Consider the following 20,545-nt stretch of genomic DNA (forward strand, 5'->3'; position numbering starts at 1 on the left):
ACAAACAATTTAAAAGACTTCTGTCCATATCCAAAATAGTTAGCTGTAAAAATATTTGGAAGAAACTATAATCTGATACGATCTGGGATTTGTTTGTTTTTTGAAACTTCTTGGAAGGAATTTGAATCTTGGCTATCTCTAGCTCTAAGGGCAAGCAAGGATCTTTTTTAGAAACAGTGCAGCAGCATTTCTACACATACATGCTTGGCAGCATGCATGTTTGCTCAGAAGTAAACCACACTGAGTTCACTGGGGCTTACTCACAGATAGGTATGTATAATATCAGAGCCAAGTAAATCTTGCCAGATTTCTAATGTTAAAAAAACAGAATCTTTTTCTTGGGGTCAATGAAAAGCTAACTCATGCACTCTTCTGTTCAGAATCTGTAACTACACTTAGTGCCTTCTGAGGTACAAAACATAACTGAAGCCATCCGATTAAACTTGTCCACAGACGTAGTGGAACTCAGTTTTACAATAATTATTACACAATGCTGTACACACACACACACAAATATTCCACAGCCACTTTTGCAATTCGTTATATTCAGTATATCTTGACCTTGAGCACAATATTTCCATTTTTATTTTCACAAATTTGCTTTAAGCATTATTCAGTAGCAGCGTCAGAAAAAACTTGGTGAGCAAGAATAGAGTTGCCACATTTCTGCAGAGCAAGCAGCAATGCTAACAGCTACGACCTCTCAGAACTTAATTTATTTACTTCACAAAGGTAGAAACAAATAAAATGATTTAAAACAGCAAAAATAAGTAAAAATCCACAAACAATAAATTACTGCAGTGACCCAGGGAAAATTAAAATATGTTACTATACCAGAAGTGAAGGCAGCCCTCAATATGAAAAAGGTTCCTCACCCATGATATAAATAAAGGTGGCATTTGAACTGCTGTAGTGCATTACGGTAGTTTCAGCACACGGATAGTCATATAGCATTCATAGGAAGCTGTGTTATGTCAAGTCAGACCATTGGTCCACCTGGGTCAGTACCATCTGCATTGACTGGCGACTGCTTTCCACGGGTTTTATCCGTCCATCCAATGAGTACCTTTTGCATGCTAAGGATGTGCTTAACTGCTGAACCACAGCTCTTCCTGGTTACTTCCCAACACTGCCACAGTTTAATACCTTTGGAAAACTATCCAGCATCACTGATGTACATGGGATTGGAGCAGCCTTATTCCCACTAAATTTAAAGGGATTATTCCAAAGGACTGCAGCTTCAGTTAGTCAGGTAGCACAGTAAAATCCAATCTGATACCTTACCCTGGCATGTTCTGCAGCCTTACTTAAACGGAATTGATTCCTGGATCATATCAAAATATGTTTCAGATGAGTAAATAACAATGATAAAATGTGTGTTTGAGTGGGAGGGGTGTGTTATTCTTGTTTTTATTATGTATTTTGTCTTTTTCATTTTGTCATTTTATATTGTGAACCACTCTGAAATCTATGGATAAAGGGCGATATACAAATTTAATTAATAATAAGTTCGCAATGGTCCTATGGCTCTGTGGCTTTCAGTTTCAGAGCATTTTTGTTCACAAACCTCCAAGCTCCTGATTATAAATATCACTGGATGGCGTGACGCCCCGTAGGTGTTTCTATGAGAATGGCTAACGGGAAAAGAAATAGAAACACGGGGGTTTGAATTGCATCCTTCTCACGCGCTTCCCTGGAAGTCCCACGGGGACTCGCTCTCTAGCCAGGCGCATATGGCATACGGCAAGGGCGTGAGGCTGCCGCCACACTGTCTTGAGCCATCAATTCATCTCTCTCCGGCTCTCAGCCCGCTTTGCTACGTGCGGGGTTCCCGTTTCGAGCGGGCAGCCCTCCGGTGACGCCATCAAGCGAGCGCCCGGCACTGGGTGGAACCGAAGAGGTTCCGCCCTAAACGCTGCCCCGCGCAGGCGCGGCAGAGGGAACATCGCGTCAGTTCCGGCGCGGCGACGGCAAAGCGCCGGAAGTGGCGCCTTCTTGCTAACGGGCCTGCGTCCGGCGTCGGTTTTGCCGCGGTTTTCGCTGAATGACCAGGTGGTTGTAACTGAGGAGGCTGGCACCATGGTGGAGGTAAGAGGGCAGGGGTGGGACTGCCGAGGCTCGTGGAGCGACGAGTTGAGGGCCGTTTCGCTCCTTCGCGCCGCATTTTTTTTGGGGGGGGGGTCAGCTGCGCGAAAATGAGACCCTTTGAAATCAGCTGGATGAGGCAGTCGCTTGTCTTCGGTTTGGGCGTAGAGCTGGACCTGCCTTCCTCCAACGCCGGCTGTGCCTTAGAAAGGGTCGAACCGGAGCTTGTGTGTGTCGGCGAGAGTGAAGAGCTTGGAGAGTTGCGTTCAAAAGCCTCCCCGATGTTGGCTTGGAGGAGGGTTTTCGCACATTCAGGGTGTCTTACAGGCAGTCATATAGTAAGCATGAAACGTGAAGGTAGTCATGGAAAAGATCAAGAATCAGTGTTGACTTGCCGAAATGGAAAAAAATTTAACTGGGAAGCTCAGAAATCGAGACGACAAGAATGGGGAAAGTTTATAGTTTATGTACGAGACCACTGTAAGTAGCTTAAAACATTGGTAAAATTTTAATCACACTAGTCAAGTAACAGAAAGTATGGATAATTTAGAAGGACAAAAATTTGGGCAAGTATTGATGCACAGTTGTAAATATCATCATTAGGACCCATGGAAGGGATGGGGGGAAGTCAGGAGATTCAGAGTAATCTCAGTATTTGGATTTGGAATTGTTTTTTGTTACATGTTTATACCTTTTAAAAATCAAATTATTTTTTTATAAAAACAAATTAATCCCACTTCAGAAATAACACCTCATGGATTCCATCAGTACACGAACTAGCCCCTCTTTCTGGCATTCGAACATGCCAGTGAACATCCATCAGTGATAGTTGGTAGCCAAAGGGGCTCTCAGGTGGTTCTGGATTTAGGAATGATGCAGGAATGTTTGGTTGTTGCTGCTTTACCTTCATCTGGTGGTAAAGACTGAAGAGTTATTTTTATATATATCTCTTCTGAATAAGAAAAAATTGCTCATTTGAAGAGTGTATGCCTTGAATGCAGAAGGCCTCCCATTCCGTCACAAACCTAAAAAGCATCTTTGGTGACAGAACTGGGAAATCAGAAAGGTCTGAGATCATGGAGAGTTGCATCCATAATAAGCAATGCTGACAGTACAGGCTATATGCGTAGTGTTAGTGTTTTTCCATTTCCTCGGATATTGAGGGTTTTTTTTAAAAAAAACACTTGGTGAACTTTTGTTTGCTTACTCATGAAAAGTGACAGGAAAACTGCATTTCCTTTTTAAAACTAGGTGCAGAAATGTTGGGAAATCCTTGTGCCTGGTCTGAGCTTTATTGGTGTGCTGTGCTTACGTACTCATAATCCTTTTAAAAAGCTGCAATTATCCCCATGTCTATTTCATTGTAAAATAAGCTGTCTGTAAGGCACACATACTGCCCAAGTGCTGTTCTTTTTTTATTCTTCAAATACCTGACTAAAACCACAGGTCAGGCAATAGGAAGAGGAACACTGCCGTATCCATCTTGCCTGTACACATACGTAGAGGGATGCTGCTATTACATGCTGGGTTATGCTTGTATGGGGCCCATGTGAGTTAATTATCCCATGATAAACCATGTTTGTGGATGAATTAACTGAACAAAGAATTCTAGAGTATTTAGCTTTTCTGCATTTTGCTACCACTCAGACAAAAGTATTCACTGAAGAGCAGGGGAAGAAGTTTGTGTGATAAATGAATTACTATTTACCCAGATCACCATCAGCTTCTAGGTTTCAGACCCTTTTTTCCAAGTACTAAAGATAATGCATAAAATGTCTGGTCTCATTCGCATGTTAAGTTAAGCCAAACCAAACCGTGGCTTAGGATGCCAACTAAGTGGCCCTGCATTGATACAGGAACGCTAGTCTCCATCTTGCAACAGTGCAGCCAGAGGTCTTAATTTTACATGGGTGCAAAAGCCCAAGAAGGCTGTGGGTGTAGTGCAGGGCCTTGCACAAATTGGGTTTGATGGCAGAGGGACAGTGTACCTGACAGCTATCTATTATGTCAGATTTGGTATCTCATTTTGCAGCCCTGAAAAGTTTGAAAGTTTGTCTTGAAGCACAAATTCTAACCAATACAGAGCCTTGTAGGGTAAACAGCATCATGTACCTTTCACCGAAGTGGCAAGAATATGAATGACACATTTCACAGACATGCAGCCTCCACATCCACAATTTATTTGTGTGTTAGAAAATGGGTCAGCCAAGAGATTTGGGGAGCACAAATCCTGCAAATTCTGCAAACAGAACATGAGTGTTAAGGGACAAGAGAGAATGGAGGATAGGATAAGTATATGCAAGTGCCCATTTTCCTAGCTGGAGAATAAAATCAGGTTGGCAAAATTGCTGTTAAGATGTCTAAAAGAGGCAGAGATTTTATTTATGGTGTAATGGAGTACAGAAGCAAAACAGTTTCATCTACATGGTGAATGGCTATTGAAGTAATGACTGCATGATACTGAATAACATTCTTTATTATTAATAGTAGTTGGGGTTTCATGTGTGAACCCAAATACTTCCATGCATCCACATATCATTTTGGGCGCAAATGGGTTTAGTAGGTGCTTTTGTTAAGGAGTAACTGACTGGGACAAATGTGTACACCCCACTTCCACTGCATTCGAGCATGCATCAGATCCTTGGTCTTTTATTCACCATTTGTTTGTCATAGCTGCTTTGTCACATAAACAAGGTAGGAAATTCCAGTGTCACCAATGTAATTGACATTGGCTTCCCAGTGTAGGATAATAGTAAAAAGCAGTTTAATGTGGACTCTGTATTAACATTAGCATGCTAGCCTGATCAACCAAGCAAGTAATAGTTGATTGGAGCCAACAAAAAATGAGAAACAGTTCTCTGACTGGACATGCAGAAAGCTAATGGATCATGTTTAATGTTCTGTAAATAATGTCCTCACTCTGTTTGTTTTTTATCCAGTTTTACAATGACAATAAATTTAGGGGAACTCTGGCCTCTAAATGTATATGAAAGGTGACTTGCCAGAAAGGAAGTGCAGAGCTTTTATGTTTGGATTTACACCCAGTTCACCCTAGGATGGAAAACAGACTTTTGACCAAAGCATTAGTCTAATGTCTTTGATCTTGACACTCCGGAAAGGAAGAAAGTTAACTTAATACTTCATTTGGAAAGTTCAGTCATAGTTTTTAGCACTTAGCAGATTCTGTTGCAGAGTAAACAGGTACTTATTAGGATGGGGGCAAGAGCTATGCTCCCTTTTCTCATTTGTTTTTGGTACTTTGCCTTCTTTTTGAATGGGGGTGGGGAAAGTGAGCTACACTTGTTCTAAAGGAGAACAAAATAAAGTCAAGCTAGCCATGTATGCATAAGTACTGTTAGTCTAATACCTTTTCTTGGACTCAATTAGAACATCACAATACTAGTGAAAGTAACATTTATGGGTTATATTTTTCTAAGTACACATACTACTGCAAACTATTTTTAAAAACATTTTACATTTTAGTAGCTATTGTACTTCTGTTTATTTCTAGGACACATTTCTTTTATATACTGTAAATTAAAACAAAACTAGAATTGCATAACAATTTTAACAAGCAGCTAAAAACACATACCAAAGAAGTTCACCAAAACAAAGTATTTAGTAAACATTATTATTTAGTAAAGATGTATCAAGTACATACATACTTACCGTAGATAGTTAAACACAGTGAATTGTATCCAACTCAATTATGCTCAAAATAGTCCAATTGAAATTTTAATGCTACAAATACAATGATCAATGTTCAATGGGACTACAATTAGTCCCATTGAAATTTTAATGCTACAAATACAATGCTCAGGTCAATCGCGATCCCCACGAGGTGAGGTTTTGCTAGATCACAGTCAATCTCTGGCCCCCTTTCCTTAGCGTCGCTAAAACTGACTCCTGCCCCGCACCCTCGCCCCACCCTCCATTGTTGTTTGATCTCTGGAAGGTAAGACGGAGCTTTCTTTGTGTTGCTGTTTTCATTCATAGCAATCTTTTTGTGAATGACTTTACCCCTTTGTCCCTTGTCTTTAACCCCCCCAAAAATGGAAGTCCCCCCCCAAAAGCTATATTTTTAACCCATAAAAACTTTGAGCTGAACCCCAAAAAAACGGGGGTAGATCACTGCCAGTTTTTAATTCTGAAAGTAGATCACAGTTTCTTGAGAGTTGGCCACCCCTGCTCTAGGGGAAGGAAAGGTCTCTCATGTCATCATGCTGAACTTTAGACCTGAAAGAAGTATTTTGTGTTTTCTTCTGTCTACTCCCAAACTTGGCAAGTTATGAAGACTCTCACCATTTGCCTCTTCTGACTTGGGAGAGAGAAGGCTGATTTCTCATATAGTATTTATGTTTGACTCAGATAGAAGGGTATGAGATTTCTGTCTACTCTAGAGATCAGGAGAAATGAGAACCTTCCTTGAGTTATCTGACATGTGCAAAGGACTTGAGGAAGAGACGTGGGGGTGGGGGGGGTCAGTGCTCGTCAGTGTTCGTTGAGCATTTTTAATGAAATAGGTCTTACTAAAGATGTATCTGAAACTTTTCTCCCCTTTAGGAAGTACAAAAGCACTCTGTGCATACCCTTGTTTTCCGATCTTTGAAAAGAACTCATGACATGTTTGTGGCTGACAATGCAAAACCAGTATCATTGGATGATAGAAGGTAAGGAGGATTGCCAGTAAGCTATTGGTGCTTTTGAAGCTACAAACCAGTCTAAAAACTTAATCCATTACTCAGCAACCCTGTTCCATAGTATCACAGTATCATTTTGAAATGAACTAGTTCTTGAGGGCTTAGAATCAACATTGGATTGTGTTTACAGTGATGGAGGATGAAGTAAAACTCTGCTATGTACCCAACTAATCCTGTGTTTGTATCACCCACTGAGTTTATGCTGAAGTATCAAAAAATATTTGGTGGGATATGCATAGTCAGAAATGCATCGTCAAACAACAAAAACAGAAGGGGGCAGATTTGCTTAAAATTTGTATACTGTATGCCAGCACAGGTGTACAGATGCAAACTTAGAAACTGAACTGTGTCCTCCTGGCAGTGGAACAGATGTCATTGGTGGAGCAGAACTATCCCCCTTCTGCAGCCTCCTGGAACCCCCAAAACCTGTTCTGGAGGTTTGTGGACCCTCTATAGCACATCTGGGCAGTGTGTGGAAGCTGTAGGGGGTAGGGTAGGAGAGGAAGGGAAGTTATGTCTCAGAAGCATGGCGCTGTATTAAGTACAATACAGTACTTAATCTCACTATAGTACAGTACAATCTCACTATAGTGGGAATAACTGTGACCAGGTGATCTGTGTGCCTGTTCAGCCTGTAATCCAGGTACTAACTGTTGAAGGGGGAGGGCCTGGCTCTCCGTTTTTATAATTATTTATCCTTAACCTGGATTTTGACTGGGCAGCCCTTTAAATAGAGGGCTTTCCTTTATAAACTAGGGCCTATGAACACCTAGGCTGTAGTAAAATCTAGAAAATTGTAACATTCAGTAACATTCCTGTTTGCTGGACTATTTATCTAAATACTTAGAATACTGCATCCCAATATAACTCCACAAGAACATCAGAAGTGTTATCAGAACTCCTAATTGCATATCTTACTTAAAGCATGAGTTTGTTATGATAATACAGTGCATCAAAAATATACATGTACTAAAGTGTTTTCTTATGCAGCCACAAAGTAAAGATGGCCGTTAAACTTCGTACAGAGTACGGTTCTGTGCTTCACATGCCTGTTTTGAAAGAAAATGCTCGAGAGAAGGGTGCCCATGGTGTGATTGATTCTTATGGACATAAGCAGTATCTTCAGAATCAAGGTATGGCTACAGTTATAATTGTATAAACCTGAGTATAGACATTTGGGCCCCACTTGCAGTGAAAGAATTTTGCTGCACTTTCAGTTACAATGTGGTTACACAAATGAGGACCCTGGATTATTATTTTTTTATCTTTATTTCCTTTTCTTCTTTCATGGACCCAAGGCAGCATGCATGTGGTTGACAAAGACGTGGCATGTGGAAGTGCATATTAAATATTTATAGAACAACACGTCAGAAGACTTTGAAGTTTTTCTTCTTCTTTCGCATAGAAAGTCTTTGTGTATCTGACAGTGGCATTGGCACATGGCCTGATCTGTGACTTGCCATGATGTAGCAGCTGGTGATCTTTATCCTAAGTATAGCTTGCTAGTGCAGAACATGTTATTATTAATTATATTTATATCTGACTGTGTTTATTAATGGTTTATTGATACAGTAAGCAAGACATTTAATAATACTCCTCAAAGAAACAAAAATGGAAATAAATGCCAATAATGTGCCAGAAGAATGAGTGGAAAAATGTGAATTCCTAAGTTTCTTGTTAAGTGTATAAGCAGCACATAATGCATGTGCTTACAAGGTAGACAGTACCAGCAGTTCTTGTTATGTGCAAATTATAATGAAAATTGTACAAAGGTGTGTTTAGGAATTCAAGTAATTATCTGTTTACTATAATATTTATTAAAGTAATAATCAACAAATCTCTTTCTCTTTAGGTGATGATGACGAATATTTGATAACAGGGACACATCCATATCCCCCTGGACCTGGTAAGATTTTGAACAAACTATATGGGTGAAATTGAGTGCAATTTTAGTATATATATTTTCCCCAGGAAGATGCCACTAATGATACAGTGCTTGATAGTCACTGTCTCTTAATGAAGCTAGAGGATACAATACCAAAAATAATTGGATGCGACTTATACATGCAAGTTACACAAGTAATGTTTACTGAAGTGTGGTTTGCATCTACCTAATGAGTTCTTACATGTTATAGTGGAAATGCACTAGGCAAATTTTGAAATGCTTAAGTATCTTTCATTATTCCATCACTACTTGAAATGAAGGAGATGCATTTGTTCTTAAACATTTGGTTATTAAATCTTTGGATATTGGCTAAGAGATATGATGGTCCTGGAAAATTGGGAGAGGTGTTCCCCCCATTTTTCCTGTTGGGGGGGGAGGGCGTTTCTGGGCCTTAACATATCTAGCTGTGCTGCTGTTTAGTGAAAATTAACAGGGAGTATTTCTCTCATGGAACACTTTGAACCTAAGAATTTCATAATTTAAACTTAAATTATACACACACACACACACACACACACACACATTGGAGCTTAAGTTGTTGTTAAAGTATCTAAAGTGTCCAAATGAGCATTACAAGTTGTCCAGTATACTTAGGTATCCAGAGTATCACAAGTTATATTTTTTTACCTGCATTATAGAGAACTATAGTTTCAACCTGTTCCAAAGAGAGAAAATGGACTCTTTGAATTTTAAAAGCCAGTTTAGCCCTGTTAAAGTCAGGTAAAATTAAATCAACTAAAATCTTTAGATCCATAGCATTAAATACATATGATCAATAATGACTAAGTTTTGAAGGCTGGCTTTTGTCAGCAAGAATAGATTGATCAGGATTTAGTTGGTAACAAAAAGTAAGATTTGTCTTAACTGTGTGTATTTTCTCTTTTATAAGGAGTGGCTTTGACTGCAGACACTAAAATTCAGAGGATGCCTAGTGAATCAGCAGCTCAGTCATTAGCTGTGGCGTTGCCACCTACTCAGTCCAAGTAATTATATTCCGTTAAAAGCAAAATTATTCTGTGTTTTTAACTGATGATTTTAGCTGATGAAGTTTGCATGGAAAATGCAATGTAAAGAACAGCTATTTAAATCTGTATTGATGGGAATAGAATAATGTGTTCGATCTGAAACTGAGCTTTTGGATTTTTTCATTGATGCAGCTTCATTTGTTTTTCTATATTGCTGAAATTTAAGAACTGAATGTTGTCTGATGAGATGGTTTGGAATTACTGTAAGAGCCTTTTCCTTGTACAATTGATCAGCATTTTGTTAGTTCTGATTACCTCTCTGTGGAGATGAGACGAAAAAGGGGGCTTTGGATTAGGGAGTGATGTGAAGACAATGGCATATGTTCAGTTCTTTTCCATTTTTGAGTGAAGTCTTTGCAGGACCTTCCGGTAAAAGCTAGTTTGCAAGGATTTGAGCTGTGAGCCACGAAGTCCTGGTTCAGATTTCACCTGTACCCACTAACCATGCAGTTTACTAACCATGTTCACTCATAAGTGAGTCCCGTTCAATTCAGAAGGATTTCCTATTAAGTGTCCTTAGGTTTGCAGCCTAAATGGCTGCCTCTTCAAAACCTTAGGCCTTCATCTGCAGTATGGAAGCAATAATGCTGACCAACCTTACAGGACTGTTTTAAGGACACTTTTTGTATTTTTTACATTTACACGCTCAAGATTTTGTCAGTTACTTGAAAAGAAGCAACTGAAAAAACAAGCGTCTGCTAACACTTTGTAGGATAATTTATCTTCACTTTCTCTGCCTCACATCCACTCCCCCTGCCTTTCCAGAATGGAATCAAATCGAACTGCTTCTAGCGTTGGTGATATATACAGACATGCTGGAATTCCTGAGCGCTCACAGCCTCCAGGTTTGACTCTGGTAAGCCCTGTTAATTGAAAGCCCCTGATGGAGATGCAGTAAATTTACCAAATTGGATTCTTAACAGTGACTTTGTCGGGAATAGGGTTGTGACAGAATGACACTGCATAACCATTTAGGGATAGCAGAAACTTATTGGGGCGGGGTGGGGTATTTGTTGACAGTAGTTTTAAAATGTCTGTTCCTTTTATAGGCTATGATGGAAGCTGGTGGGAACAAAAATTCTGCATTAATGGCAAAGAAGGCTCCGACAATGCCAAAACCACAATGGCATCCCCCATGGAAGCTGTACAGAGTAAGTAGGGAATAAGTTGCAAGGATTAATCTCAGGATAAATTGATTGCTAAGCACTGGCAGGCTCAAACCTAAGGCCCGTGGGCCAGATTAGGCCCAATTGCCCTCTGGGATGGTCTTGGAATCGCCACTTAGATTGGTGTGATTGTTCAGACTGCACCATTTTTTTACCATTTCCCCCCGGGCGCCATTCCCCCCACACCGCGGCAGCACCTCCTCCCTCCTCCTGGCTTCTCCCTGCCCTGTGGAGGAAGGGAACTGGGCTTTGATTGGTGCAAGCCAATCCGAAGCCTCGCCACCCGTGCAATCCATCTTATTTTATAACAATCCATCTCATTTTATAACAATTGCAGGTTATCAGTGGACACTTAGGTTGGGTGAGATGTATTGCAGTAGAACCAGGAAATCAGTGGTTTGTTACTGGCTCTGCTGACCGAACTATAAAGGTAAGATATAGCAAAGAACTGAAAAACCACTGTCTGCTGCCATTGATGCTATTTTAGGTGCTGTTAAGTGTTTCATGACCAGCATAATTAATTGCCCGTCTTTCTTTCTGTTACCTAGAATTTTAGTTGCACCAGTGTGCTGGAACTGGAATTAAATAAAAAACTGAGTTTTCAGACTTTATAATTCTGTGTAGTGGTTAATTTTGTATGCTGCTTAGGTCTGGTTTTGTATGCTGCAACATCCTTGAGATGTTGGACTTAAATGAAGAAGAGTAGAAGAGAAGAGTTTGGATTTGATATCCCGCTTTATCACTACCCGAAGGAGTCTCAAAGCGGCTAACATTCTCCTTTCCCTTCCTCCCCCACAACAAACAATCTGTGAGGTGAGTGGGGCTGAGAGACTTCACAGAAGTGTGACTGGCCCAAGGTCACCCAGCAGCTGCAGGTGGAGGAGCGGAGACGCGAACCCGGTTTCCCAGATTACGAGACTACCGCTCTTAACCACTACACCACACTGGCTGGTGAGCAGTCTTTGATGTCTTAACTTTTACAAAATCATCAAAACATTTGTTTTTCTTGCTTCAGATCTGGGACCTTGCTAGCGGCAAACTGAAACTATCTTTGACGGGGCATATTAGTACAGTTCGGGGTGTAATAGTGAGTGGACGGAGTCCATACCTTTTCTCTTGTGGAGAAGATAAACAGGTGAAATGCTGGGACCTTGAATATAATAAGGTAAGCTAAGCACATTGGCAGCAGCTGAAATCTTATTAGTAATTTAACGATTACCTATTCATGGAGCATCCTGTTTTAACTGAAATGTGTTTGATGTGTAGGTTATTAGGCATTACCATGGCCACCTGAGTGCTGTGTATGGCTTGGATTTGCATCCAACAATAGACGTGCTTGTAACATGTAGCAGAGATTCAACTGCACGTGTAAGTAAAACAGATATATCTGTGATGTATTTGATCTGTCTCTTCTTACGTAGTATAATGCTTAAATAGGTTTCCTGTCTCTTGCCAATTTGGATTCCATTTCAAAAGGTACAAATCCTACTCACCCTCCCTGGTTTAGGGTATGTGATTTGGTCAGATCTAAATCATGCAATGAAGACTGAAACTTGGCCTTTGAGCAGGAATGTATAGCACTCCCTGTATCTTACATGGACATAGTCTCTGTTTAGGCAAATTGGGGTATCCCACCATATGTGATATATGCTGTGAATATATGTGTGCATACCTGCTTGTCAATAATGTATTGCTACAGGAAAATACAATTCTGTGTTCTTCTGTATTATTCCCAATTTTAAAAAATACAAATAATGTCACAATGTAGGAAAAATGTCGCATGTGTGAATCAGCTCTTCAAAGCATATATGCCTCCTGCCTGCCTCCTGTTTAGTGAACATTTAATACTTGGCCGACAGCTTCAGTTTCCATCCTAGTTTATGTGTTTCATTATCTTCAGGGGCATTAGGGTGGGTTGTAACAGATACCTTTGTATGAGTTAATTTTTTGAAGGCTTCCTGTGGCCTAAGAGTTATTGCTTTGGCTACAGTTCAGTGTGTTATCTGCCACTGCGTAATACACAAATTGTCAAATGATTTAGGGCAATAATTCTTAAATGCTGGGCTCAAGTTCACAAGAAGATGAGGGAAGTTTGATGATGAAAGGCCAGACTGCTAACAAGTAATACTAGAACTAATAGGTGAGCAGAGGAAGAGTTGGCCTTCCACATCAGGAGAGACCTGAGTGATACATACTTTTGTCATTGGTTTTGATGGTGGATGGTGTATTTATCTGTTCTAATTTGCTTCTAACCTCTCTAGATTTGGGATGTGAGGACAAAAGCGAGCGTGCATACATTGGCAGGACACACAAATGCTGTGGCGACAGTGAAGTGTCAAGCGGCAGAACCACAGATCATCACAGGTATAGTGGAAGTTGTTTACCAAATGCATACAGCATATCCAGCAGTTCACTGTTACAGTCAGCTGGAGTATAGGGGAGGAAAACTGCCGTTCCAATTCCCAGAATCCCTTTGGAAACATATTGAGAACCAGAAAACAACTGATTTGCAGCGATGTTGTGAATTGAAGATGGTAGAATATGTAGCCCATTTTGCTGCTTGATTTTCAACTGGAAACTAGCAGTGGGATTTTTTACAATGGGTTGGTGCTAATCCACTAACCAGTAGGAATCTATTTACTTACAAATGTGTATACAGCAGATAAAAGGCCTTTTCAGAAAAGAAGTTCCTTGGTGCTTTGAAAGTTTTACTATTGGATAATCCTAAGTCCCCCCCAAGACATTGAAATGCAATTTAAGGTAACATTGATGCATATGATGATGCATTCTCTGCAGGGATTCTCAGAAGTAGAGTTGTGGTTGTGAAACTTGGAAGTATAACAGAATTGGAGCGTGTGATTCTTTAACATACAGGCAGTTCAGATACTTATCCTATCCACATGCCTTTCTAAAATCTGTTGTTATTATTTTGTATTTACAGGAAGTCATGATACCACTATACGACTCTGGGACTTAGTGGGAGGAAAAACACGTGTCACTTTAACCAATCACAAGAAATCAGTAAGAGCAGTAGTACTGCACCCAAGACAGTAAGATTTTTTCAGGTTTTTTCCTGTCCTGTTAATGTAATACATATAATAATATTATATTATATTATATTATAACTACAGTAACTGCAACAATGTATATTATTGAAGAAAGTGGTAAATTAAATTGTTAGTCAGATATAGTAGTCTTTGGTTAACTGAAATTCCAATACTTGCTAACATACACCTTGTTACAGGTACACGTTTGCATCTGGGTCGCCGGATAACATCAAACAGTGGAAATTCCCTGATGGAAACTTTATCCAGAATCTTTCTGGTCACAGTGCTATTATCAATACACTAGCTGTGAATTCAGATGGAGTTCTGGTTTCTGGAGGTAAATGAGAATTTTAGAAGTAGCTTGATTAGGAATAATTCCCCCCCACCCATTATTTACTGTAACATGCTGTCTGCAGGGCTGACTTATGCAGACAGTTCTGAAACTCTGAATAGCTCAGAAGTCACCAGTCCATTTTGATTGACTCCACAAATGTATAGTACTAGCATTGAAAGAGCTTTGTGTCCCAGACTATTCAAAATACTGCTTTTAAGAATTAGAGCAGAGCTTTTGAAATTGTGTTTTGACATGTTAGTGTGTTGGCATCGCATGAATGCTCCCTGCTTCTCCCGGGGCTAGAAAGGGGTTAGTTAAAGCACTGGTTTGCTAGTAAAACTGAGTTAGTGTGTCGTGAAATGATGCATGTCTAAAAAGTGTGTCACCAACAAAATTAGTTTGGAAAGCTTTGGTTTAGAGCAGGCATCTCCAACCTGTGGCCCTCCAGATGTTTTGGCCTACAACTCCCATGATCCCTAGCTAACAGGACCAGTGGTCAGGGATGATGGGAATTGTAGTCCAAAACATCTGTAGGGCCGAAGGTTGGGGATGCCTGGTTTAGAGCCATAAATGAACTTGGTCCAAGTATGTTGAGGGTGGTAATTGGAAGAATTCTTGTTCCAAATCCCACCTTTATCTGACATTTGATGGAGATGAGGTGCAGGGCCTTCTAAATGGTGGCACCTGTGTTTTACTATAGACTGCAGATGGCAAGCACAATCTTAAGAAACATCCCCCCTTTATCTTACATAAGACGAAATGCCTCTTCTAAACTGATGCCAGCTATGACATGTGCATGCATCATCTGAAAGCACAGTATACTTGCTTCAGAACTACTTGCAAACCAACAAAGGTTTAACTAATTGATGAATTGATATGCTGTAATTCTATGAATCTTTCCTGGGAGAATAAGCTCCATTGAACTCAGTGGGGTTTGCTTCTTCTTCTTTTTTTAATTTTTTTTTATTTTATTGTTAAAATAATTCAACATTAATACACATATATTACAAATATACAAGCAAACAAACATACAGTTCACACAACATACCTACGTACCTACAACATACCTACAACATACTTACACTCAATCCCACAGATAATTCCTTTTCCCATCACCAACCACCACCCCTCACCCCACCTTTGTGTTAGACTTCTGAGTAAATGTGCATAGGATTGTGCTGATAGTGCTGTTGTGATTACATAGAGTAAGTGGTTTTTTTTTTATATAATAAAAACATTAAAGTGAATTTGGGCTGTATATTGAATTGTAAAGCAGGTGTAACACTGATTTTGTTTTGCAGCTGACAATGGTACGATGCATCTTTGGGACTGGAGAACTGGGTATAACTTCCAGAGAGTGCATGCGGCTGTTCAGCCTGGATCATTGGACAGTGAATCTGGAATATTTGCGTGTGCATTTGATCAGTCTGAAAGCAGGCTGCTTACTGCTGAAGCTGATAAAACCATTAAAGTCTACAGAGAAGATGATACTGCGGTATGGAGAACCATATTCTTTTTTGCCACATATTTTATATATAAAACTAGGTTTTAAGATACTCTTAGGACAGAGATTCTGGAAGCATTATCCCTAAACACTGCTTACTGCTAGAGTGATTACACATTAGCTTGGGCAGCCGGCCTACTTCAGCAGCAAATGCATCTCATGGGATGGGAAAATGTAATAAAAAAGCAGTTGCTACAAATAGAGGGCAGTTAGGTTGCTTGCCTGTAACTTTCTAACAATGGAATAAAATGATTTCTAATTCCATTTTCAGCCTGAACAGGGTAGATTTTAAAAAATTGTTAAAAAGAAGAAAGTACTATGCATTTATTCAGAGCAGAAAATGCTTGATACTAGTTTCACAAGATTACAAAAGGACGTATGGATTTGGAGATGGCTGCTGCATTTTAAAAGCAGACAAATATTTCCTTAGCCACGCTGATTATCTGTGACACTTAGAGCACAATCCTGTGCATAGAAAAAAGTCTCACTGAATTCTTGTTACATGTGTGTAGGTTTGCAGCCTATTATCTGTTGTACAGAGTTCTGCTGCATTACTTGCTCCAACTTAAGACTATCGTGGCAGCAGCCTTCTGTCCATTATTATTTCCCTGTACATCAAACTACGCTTGTTTTACAGGGGAGAAAATCACTCTTGAATTTTTTATTGGGAACCTTTGATCAAAGGAAACTGTGAAATATTTTTTGTTGCTTTATTTTCTACTTTTAAACAAAAGCTTGTCACTGCATATCTTGATTGTATGGTGCATTTGAGCCACTTAAATAATTATAGTAGATCCAGTAAACAAATCTACTTGTGTCGTCATCTCCACACATTTGATGCATTGATCTATATTACACTCCAGCTGTGAAATGGGATTAGTGGCTTATCTTACCAGGGCTTTTAATTGATAAATTCTAATGCTTGTGTGCAGAAGTTGAAAGAAACACACAGTGGTTTCCAGTTCTGCTGCCTCCTCTGCCACCGGATACCACCCATAATAAACATTTATTGATATGGTTATGTATATTGAACCAAACTGATAACTTTTACCCTCCTGTTGATGGCAATATTTTTATATTGTTCTCTTAACTTCAGCTGGATCAATAAACTTAGTTCATCAAGAGTGTGATTTCATAGTAAAATTCAATGACACTGATCTTATTAAACATTCTGACTTTAACACAAGCTGGAATTCCAATATGTGTTTTTTTTCTTTTCTTTCTCTTTTAAAAATACTTCTAGACTGAAGAAACTCATCCTGTCAGCTGGAAACCAGAAATCATCAAGCGAAAACGATTTTAATGAGAATCCACCTGAATAGCTGTGCCATAATCCTGACTCTGACTACAAAGCCTGAACTCTCCTCAAGTCATTGCTTTGTTTAGTTTGCAGTTTTTATATTATATATGGCTTCCCTCTAGGATATTATCCTCTCTCTGATCCCAGGAAATCAACTGCAGATGTTACGCACATCTGAAGAAGTGAAAGTTTCTTTTAATAAAATGGTAATGTGCTGGTGATCATAGTCACCCAGTGTGTGCATGTCATTCTATGTGGGCAGAAGGTGGTGTGAATCCCACCTGCTCTTTTCTTGTATCCCTCTTCTTTCCCCCGAGGAAAAAAAAACAAAACAAAACTCCTGTTTGGTACTTGATCCTACGGCACCAAATAGTAAAACTGTTGGGGCGGAAAGCCATTGTAAAAGTGATTTATGTCCTTAATACAATGTGCTACTTCATTGAGCTGTAATGCAATAAAATATAAATTTCTTTTCCAGTTTGTTCTTGGGCGTTAACAACTAAAATGCAGAACTGTGCTCTTATATGTTGTACGTGTGGTTCTGTTTCAGAGCAATGGTTTTGACCATCTCGTGTCAGAATCCTACTTAAAAATTTAATGAAACAACCTCTTTAAAATGCTTTCTGATGAGTGTCTATTATTTGATTCTCTGTTAGTCAAACTTTTAAAACACAAGTCTTTTTAAGACTCCACAGACGAGGTAGAAGAGCAACTCTGAAACGACACAAGCTTTTTGGCTGAGATCAAAAGAGTCTTCTGAGTGAGTGGAAATGCTTCCACTTACAATGCGATGGTTTAGCAATTTTGCTTTCTGACTAGGGCTGGGCGATATATCAATATATGGTCCAAAACCGATTTGAAGCTCACATCGTGATAATTGTTTCATATTTGAGCAGGCAATATATCGCGAAGCATAATGTGTGTAAGGGCTAAGTGATACCTGGTTTTCACCATCACGATAACTCACCAGCTAAAGGTTGCACTGTACCACAATGTCTGAAATAAGGATGGAATTATACAGAGGTGGACAGGACAATGTCCAGGCAACTGCTACTACTTAAGAGGTCTAAAACGGATAAATGACAGTATTATCAATCACCACAAAGTCAGTTTCATCAGCAGGCAAGCCAAAATTCATCCCAATAGGACTTTTGGTTTGGGGCTTGGCTACGAAATTGTGGCATGTAGGACAATCCAAAGTACAGCAGTGAGTCATAGTGAATACAAATAATCTGGGACTGCCAGGTCTCCTAGGTGGCAAAAGTAGCAGCAGCCGGGAGGTGGCAGAATCAACAGTGGGGAAGGGGCAGAAGCAGTGGCAGCCTGGCAGTAGTGGCACAATAATTGGCAGCCTGCGAAGCCTCGCCACAGCAGTAGGCAACAGCAGCCTCTGAGGTCTTGTAGTGGGGGCAGTAGTGGCCTGCAAGGCCTTGTAGTGGCAAAAGCGGCAATGGCCTGCAAGGTCTTGTCATGGCAGTTGCAATGACAGTGGCTTGTGAGGCTTTGCAGTGGTGGCAGGAGGCAGTGGCAGAAGCAGAGGTGGCCTGCAAGGCCTCACTGAGGCAGGCTGCCAGCTTCCGCCACTTCCTCCCACTACCCTCAAGAGGACTTGCAGGCTGCCGCCACTTCTTGCCACCATGGCGAGGCCTCGCAAGCCCCAATGTTTGTGTGGCTATCAGGCCTCACAGGCTGCCACTACTCCTGCCATCACCATTGCCAGAATATTGCAATATTATGTTGCTTCCGCATGGCCTCGCAGGATGCTGCTACTGCTGTCACTTGTTACTGCCGCAAGGCTCCCCCCCCCCCCCCCGGGTCTCCACCGTGAGGACTTGTAGGCCACTGCCACTTCTGCTGCCAAATCCTGTCACCACTGTGAGGCCTCACAGGCCAATGCTGTTACTGCTGCCACTCTTTGGTAGCCAAGCCCAAAACCAAAAGTCCTGTTAGGATGCATTTTGGCTTGCCTGCTGCTGAAAGTGACCATGAGGTGATTGATAATATCATTTATCAGTTTTAGCCCCAAAGTAGTAGCAGTTGCCGGGACATTGTCCTGTTCACCTCTGCGTAGTTCCTTATTTCACATACTGTGATATATTGGTATATCGCCATGTTTAGCTGGTGATATATCGCGATATTGAAAACCAGTTATCACCCAGCTCTATTTCTGACTGCAGTTCTGCACGCGTCATTGAGTCCTGCTTTGGGATTCTTGTGATCTTCGCACTTAGCTTTTCAGAGGATGGAAGGGGCTGCGTTGGAACAAATTGTTAGAAAATCCATTGTGTGCCAACATAACACTTTGGGTTTTGCCTTCAACTCGGAGAGCCCTCCCAAGGTGCCATTTAGGTGCATTGTTCCAGTCTTGTACACTTTTTTTTAATGGGTTGGATATCTTCAACATCTTCACTTACTCTGTTCCAATAGCATTTACATGAGTATAACACGTATTTGTGTACATAGAAATTTAATATTGCCAGTGAAATACTTGGTTTGTAATATTGGTTGTTATCAACTGAAGTCCCATAAAACCACAAGCTAGTGTTAACTTACACATGAATTGTCTCTTTTGGAAAAAATGTTCTATTACAGTTAGAAGGTATTGCAAATGTGTGTTAATGTAGTTATGATGCAATTTAAACAAAAGTTTGACCTCGTGAAATAGCATTTAATTTTCTCCCCATAATCTTCACAGTGGTGTAAGTGCCAACTCCCTGGGTTAATACGATTAAGGATGTTTAATGCCAAATAGACATATTTATGGTGTGGTGTGCAAGTTTCATTAAAACATATTAAACAGCTCCGTGGCTGCACCATAAGATCAGCCAGGGACCTAATTTGAAAAACTGCTCAATTGGTTAGCTCCATTTGGATTCTCCTGTATGTGCACGATAACATCTGCTCATGGAAGAGCTATTGTACATTTCTCATCAGAGCATTATGTCAGGAAAAAAACAGAATAAAAATATATTCTACTGCTTGTGGAAACGTGCAGTATGCTCTAAGTTCCCGGTTTCATCATATGTGCACAACCTGTAGCACAAAGATTTGCAGAATAGGGCTAATGGCTATGCACATGGTTTCTCATATACTTTATGAAACAATTTCTTGTAATATGTTGAGCAATCTGATACCTAGTTTTTAATTAAAATTGGTTGTATTCCAGTTGGAAAGACTAGAGCATTCAACTAATTGCTGCTTGGCTAGTGTACTTTGTTGAACAAGTCAGTATATGGTAGTGTTTCAGAAAGTAGCCACCTTTTACACACTGTTGGGACTCTGCTCCAGAAACAAGAGCCTGATCTGGTCCTTGGATCTCAGGCAAAATCTTTGTGCTTGGTTTTCCTAAAAGGCTCACTAAACAAGCCTCAGCAGTTAGTTAGTCTGCAACTGATCAACAAACACCAGGGATGGACTGAGATTAAAAGAAGATAGAAAA

The 20,545-nt window shown here is 40.2% G+C and overlaps 1 protein-coding gene across 1 annotated transcript; it reads left to right on the forward strand.

Moving 5' to 3' along the window:
* The first annotated feature begins 1,940 nt into the window (after positions 1–1,940).
* PLRG1 (pleiotropic regulator 1) lies at positions 1,941–17,583 on the forward strand. The gene is made up of 15 exons (XM_083631236.1): positions 1,941–2,088; positions 6,649–6,755; positions 7,776–7,918; positions 8,638–8,691; positions 9,620–9,713; positions 10,521–10,611; positions 10,805–10,906; positions 11,259–11,351; positions 11,937–12,086; positions 12,188–12,289; positions 13,183–13,285; positions 13,863–13,971; positions 14,166–14,305; positions 15,604–15,797; positions 17,050–17,583. The coding sequence occupies exons 1-15, from the start codon at positions 2,080–2,082 to the stop codon at positions 17,107–17,109; spliced, it is 1,551 nt and encodes a 516-aa protein (XP_083487362.1). The 5' UTR covers positions 1,941–2,079; the 3' UTR covers positions 17,110–17,583.
* The last annotated feature ends 2,962 nt before the right edge of the window (positions 17,584–20,545 follow it).

The sequence above is a fragment of the Podarcis filfolensis genome, assembly GCF_964270895.1.
Source record: "Podarcis filfolensis genome assembly, chromosome: 9".
Taxonomy (NCBI): domain Eukaryota; kingdom Metazoa; phylum Chordata; class Lepidosauria; order Squamata; family Lacertidae; genus Podarcis; species Podarcis filfolensis.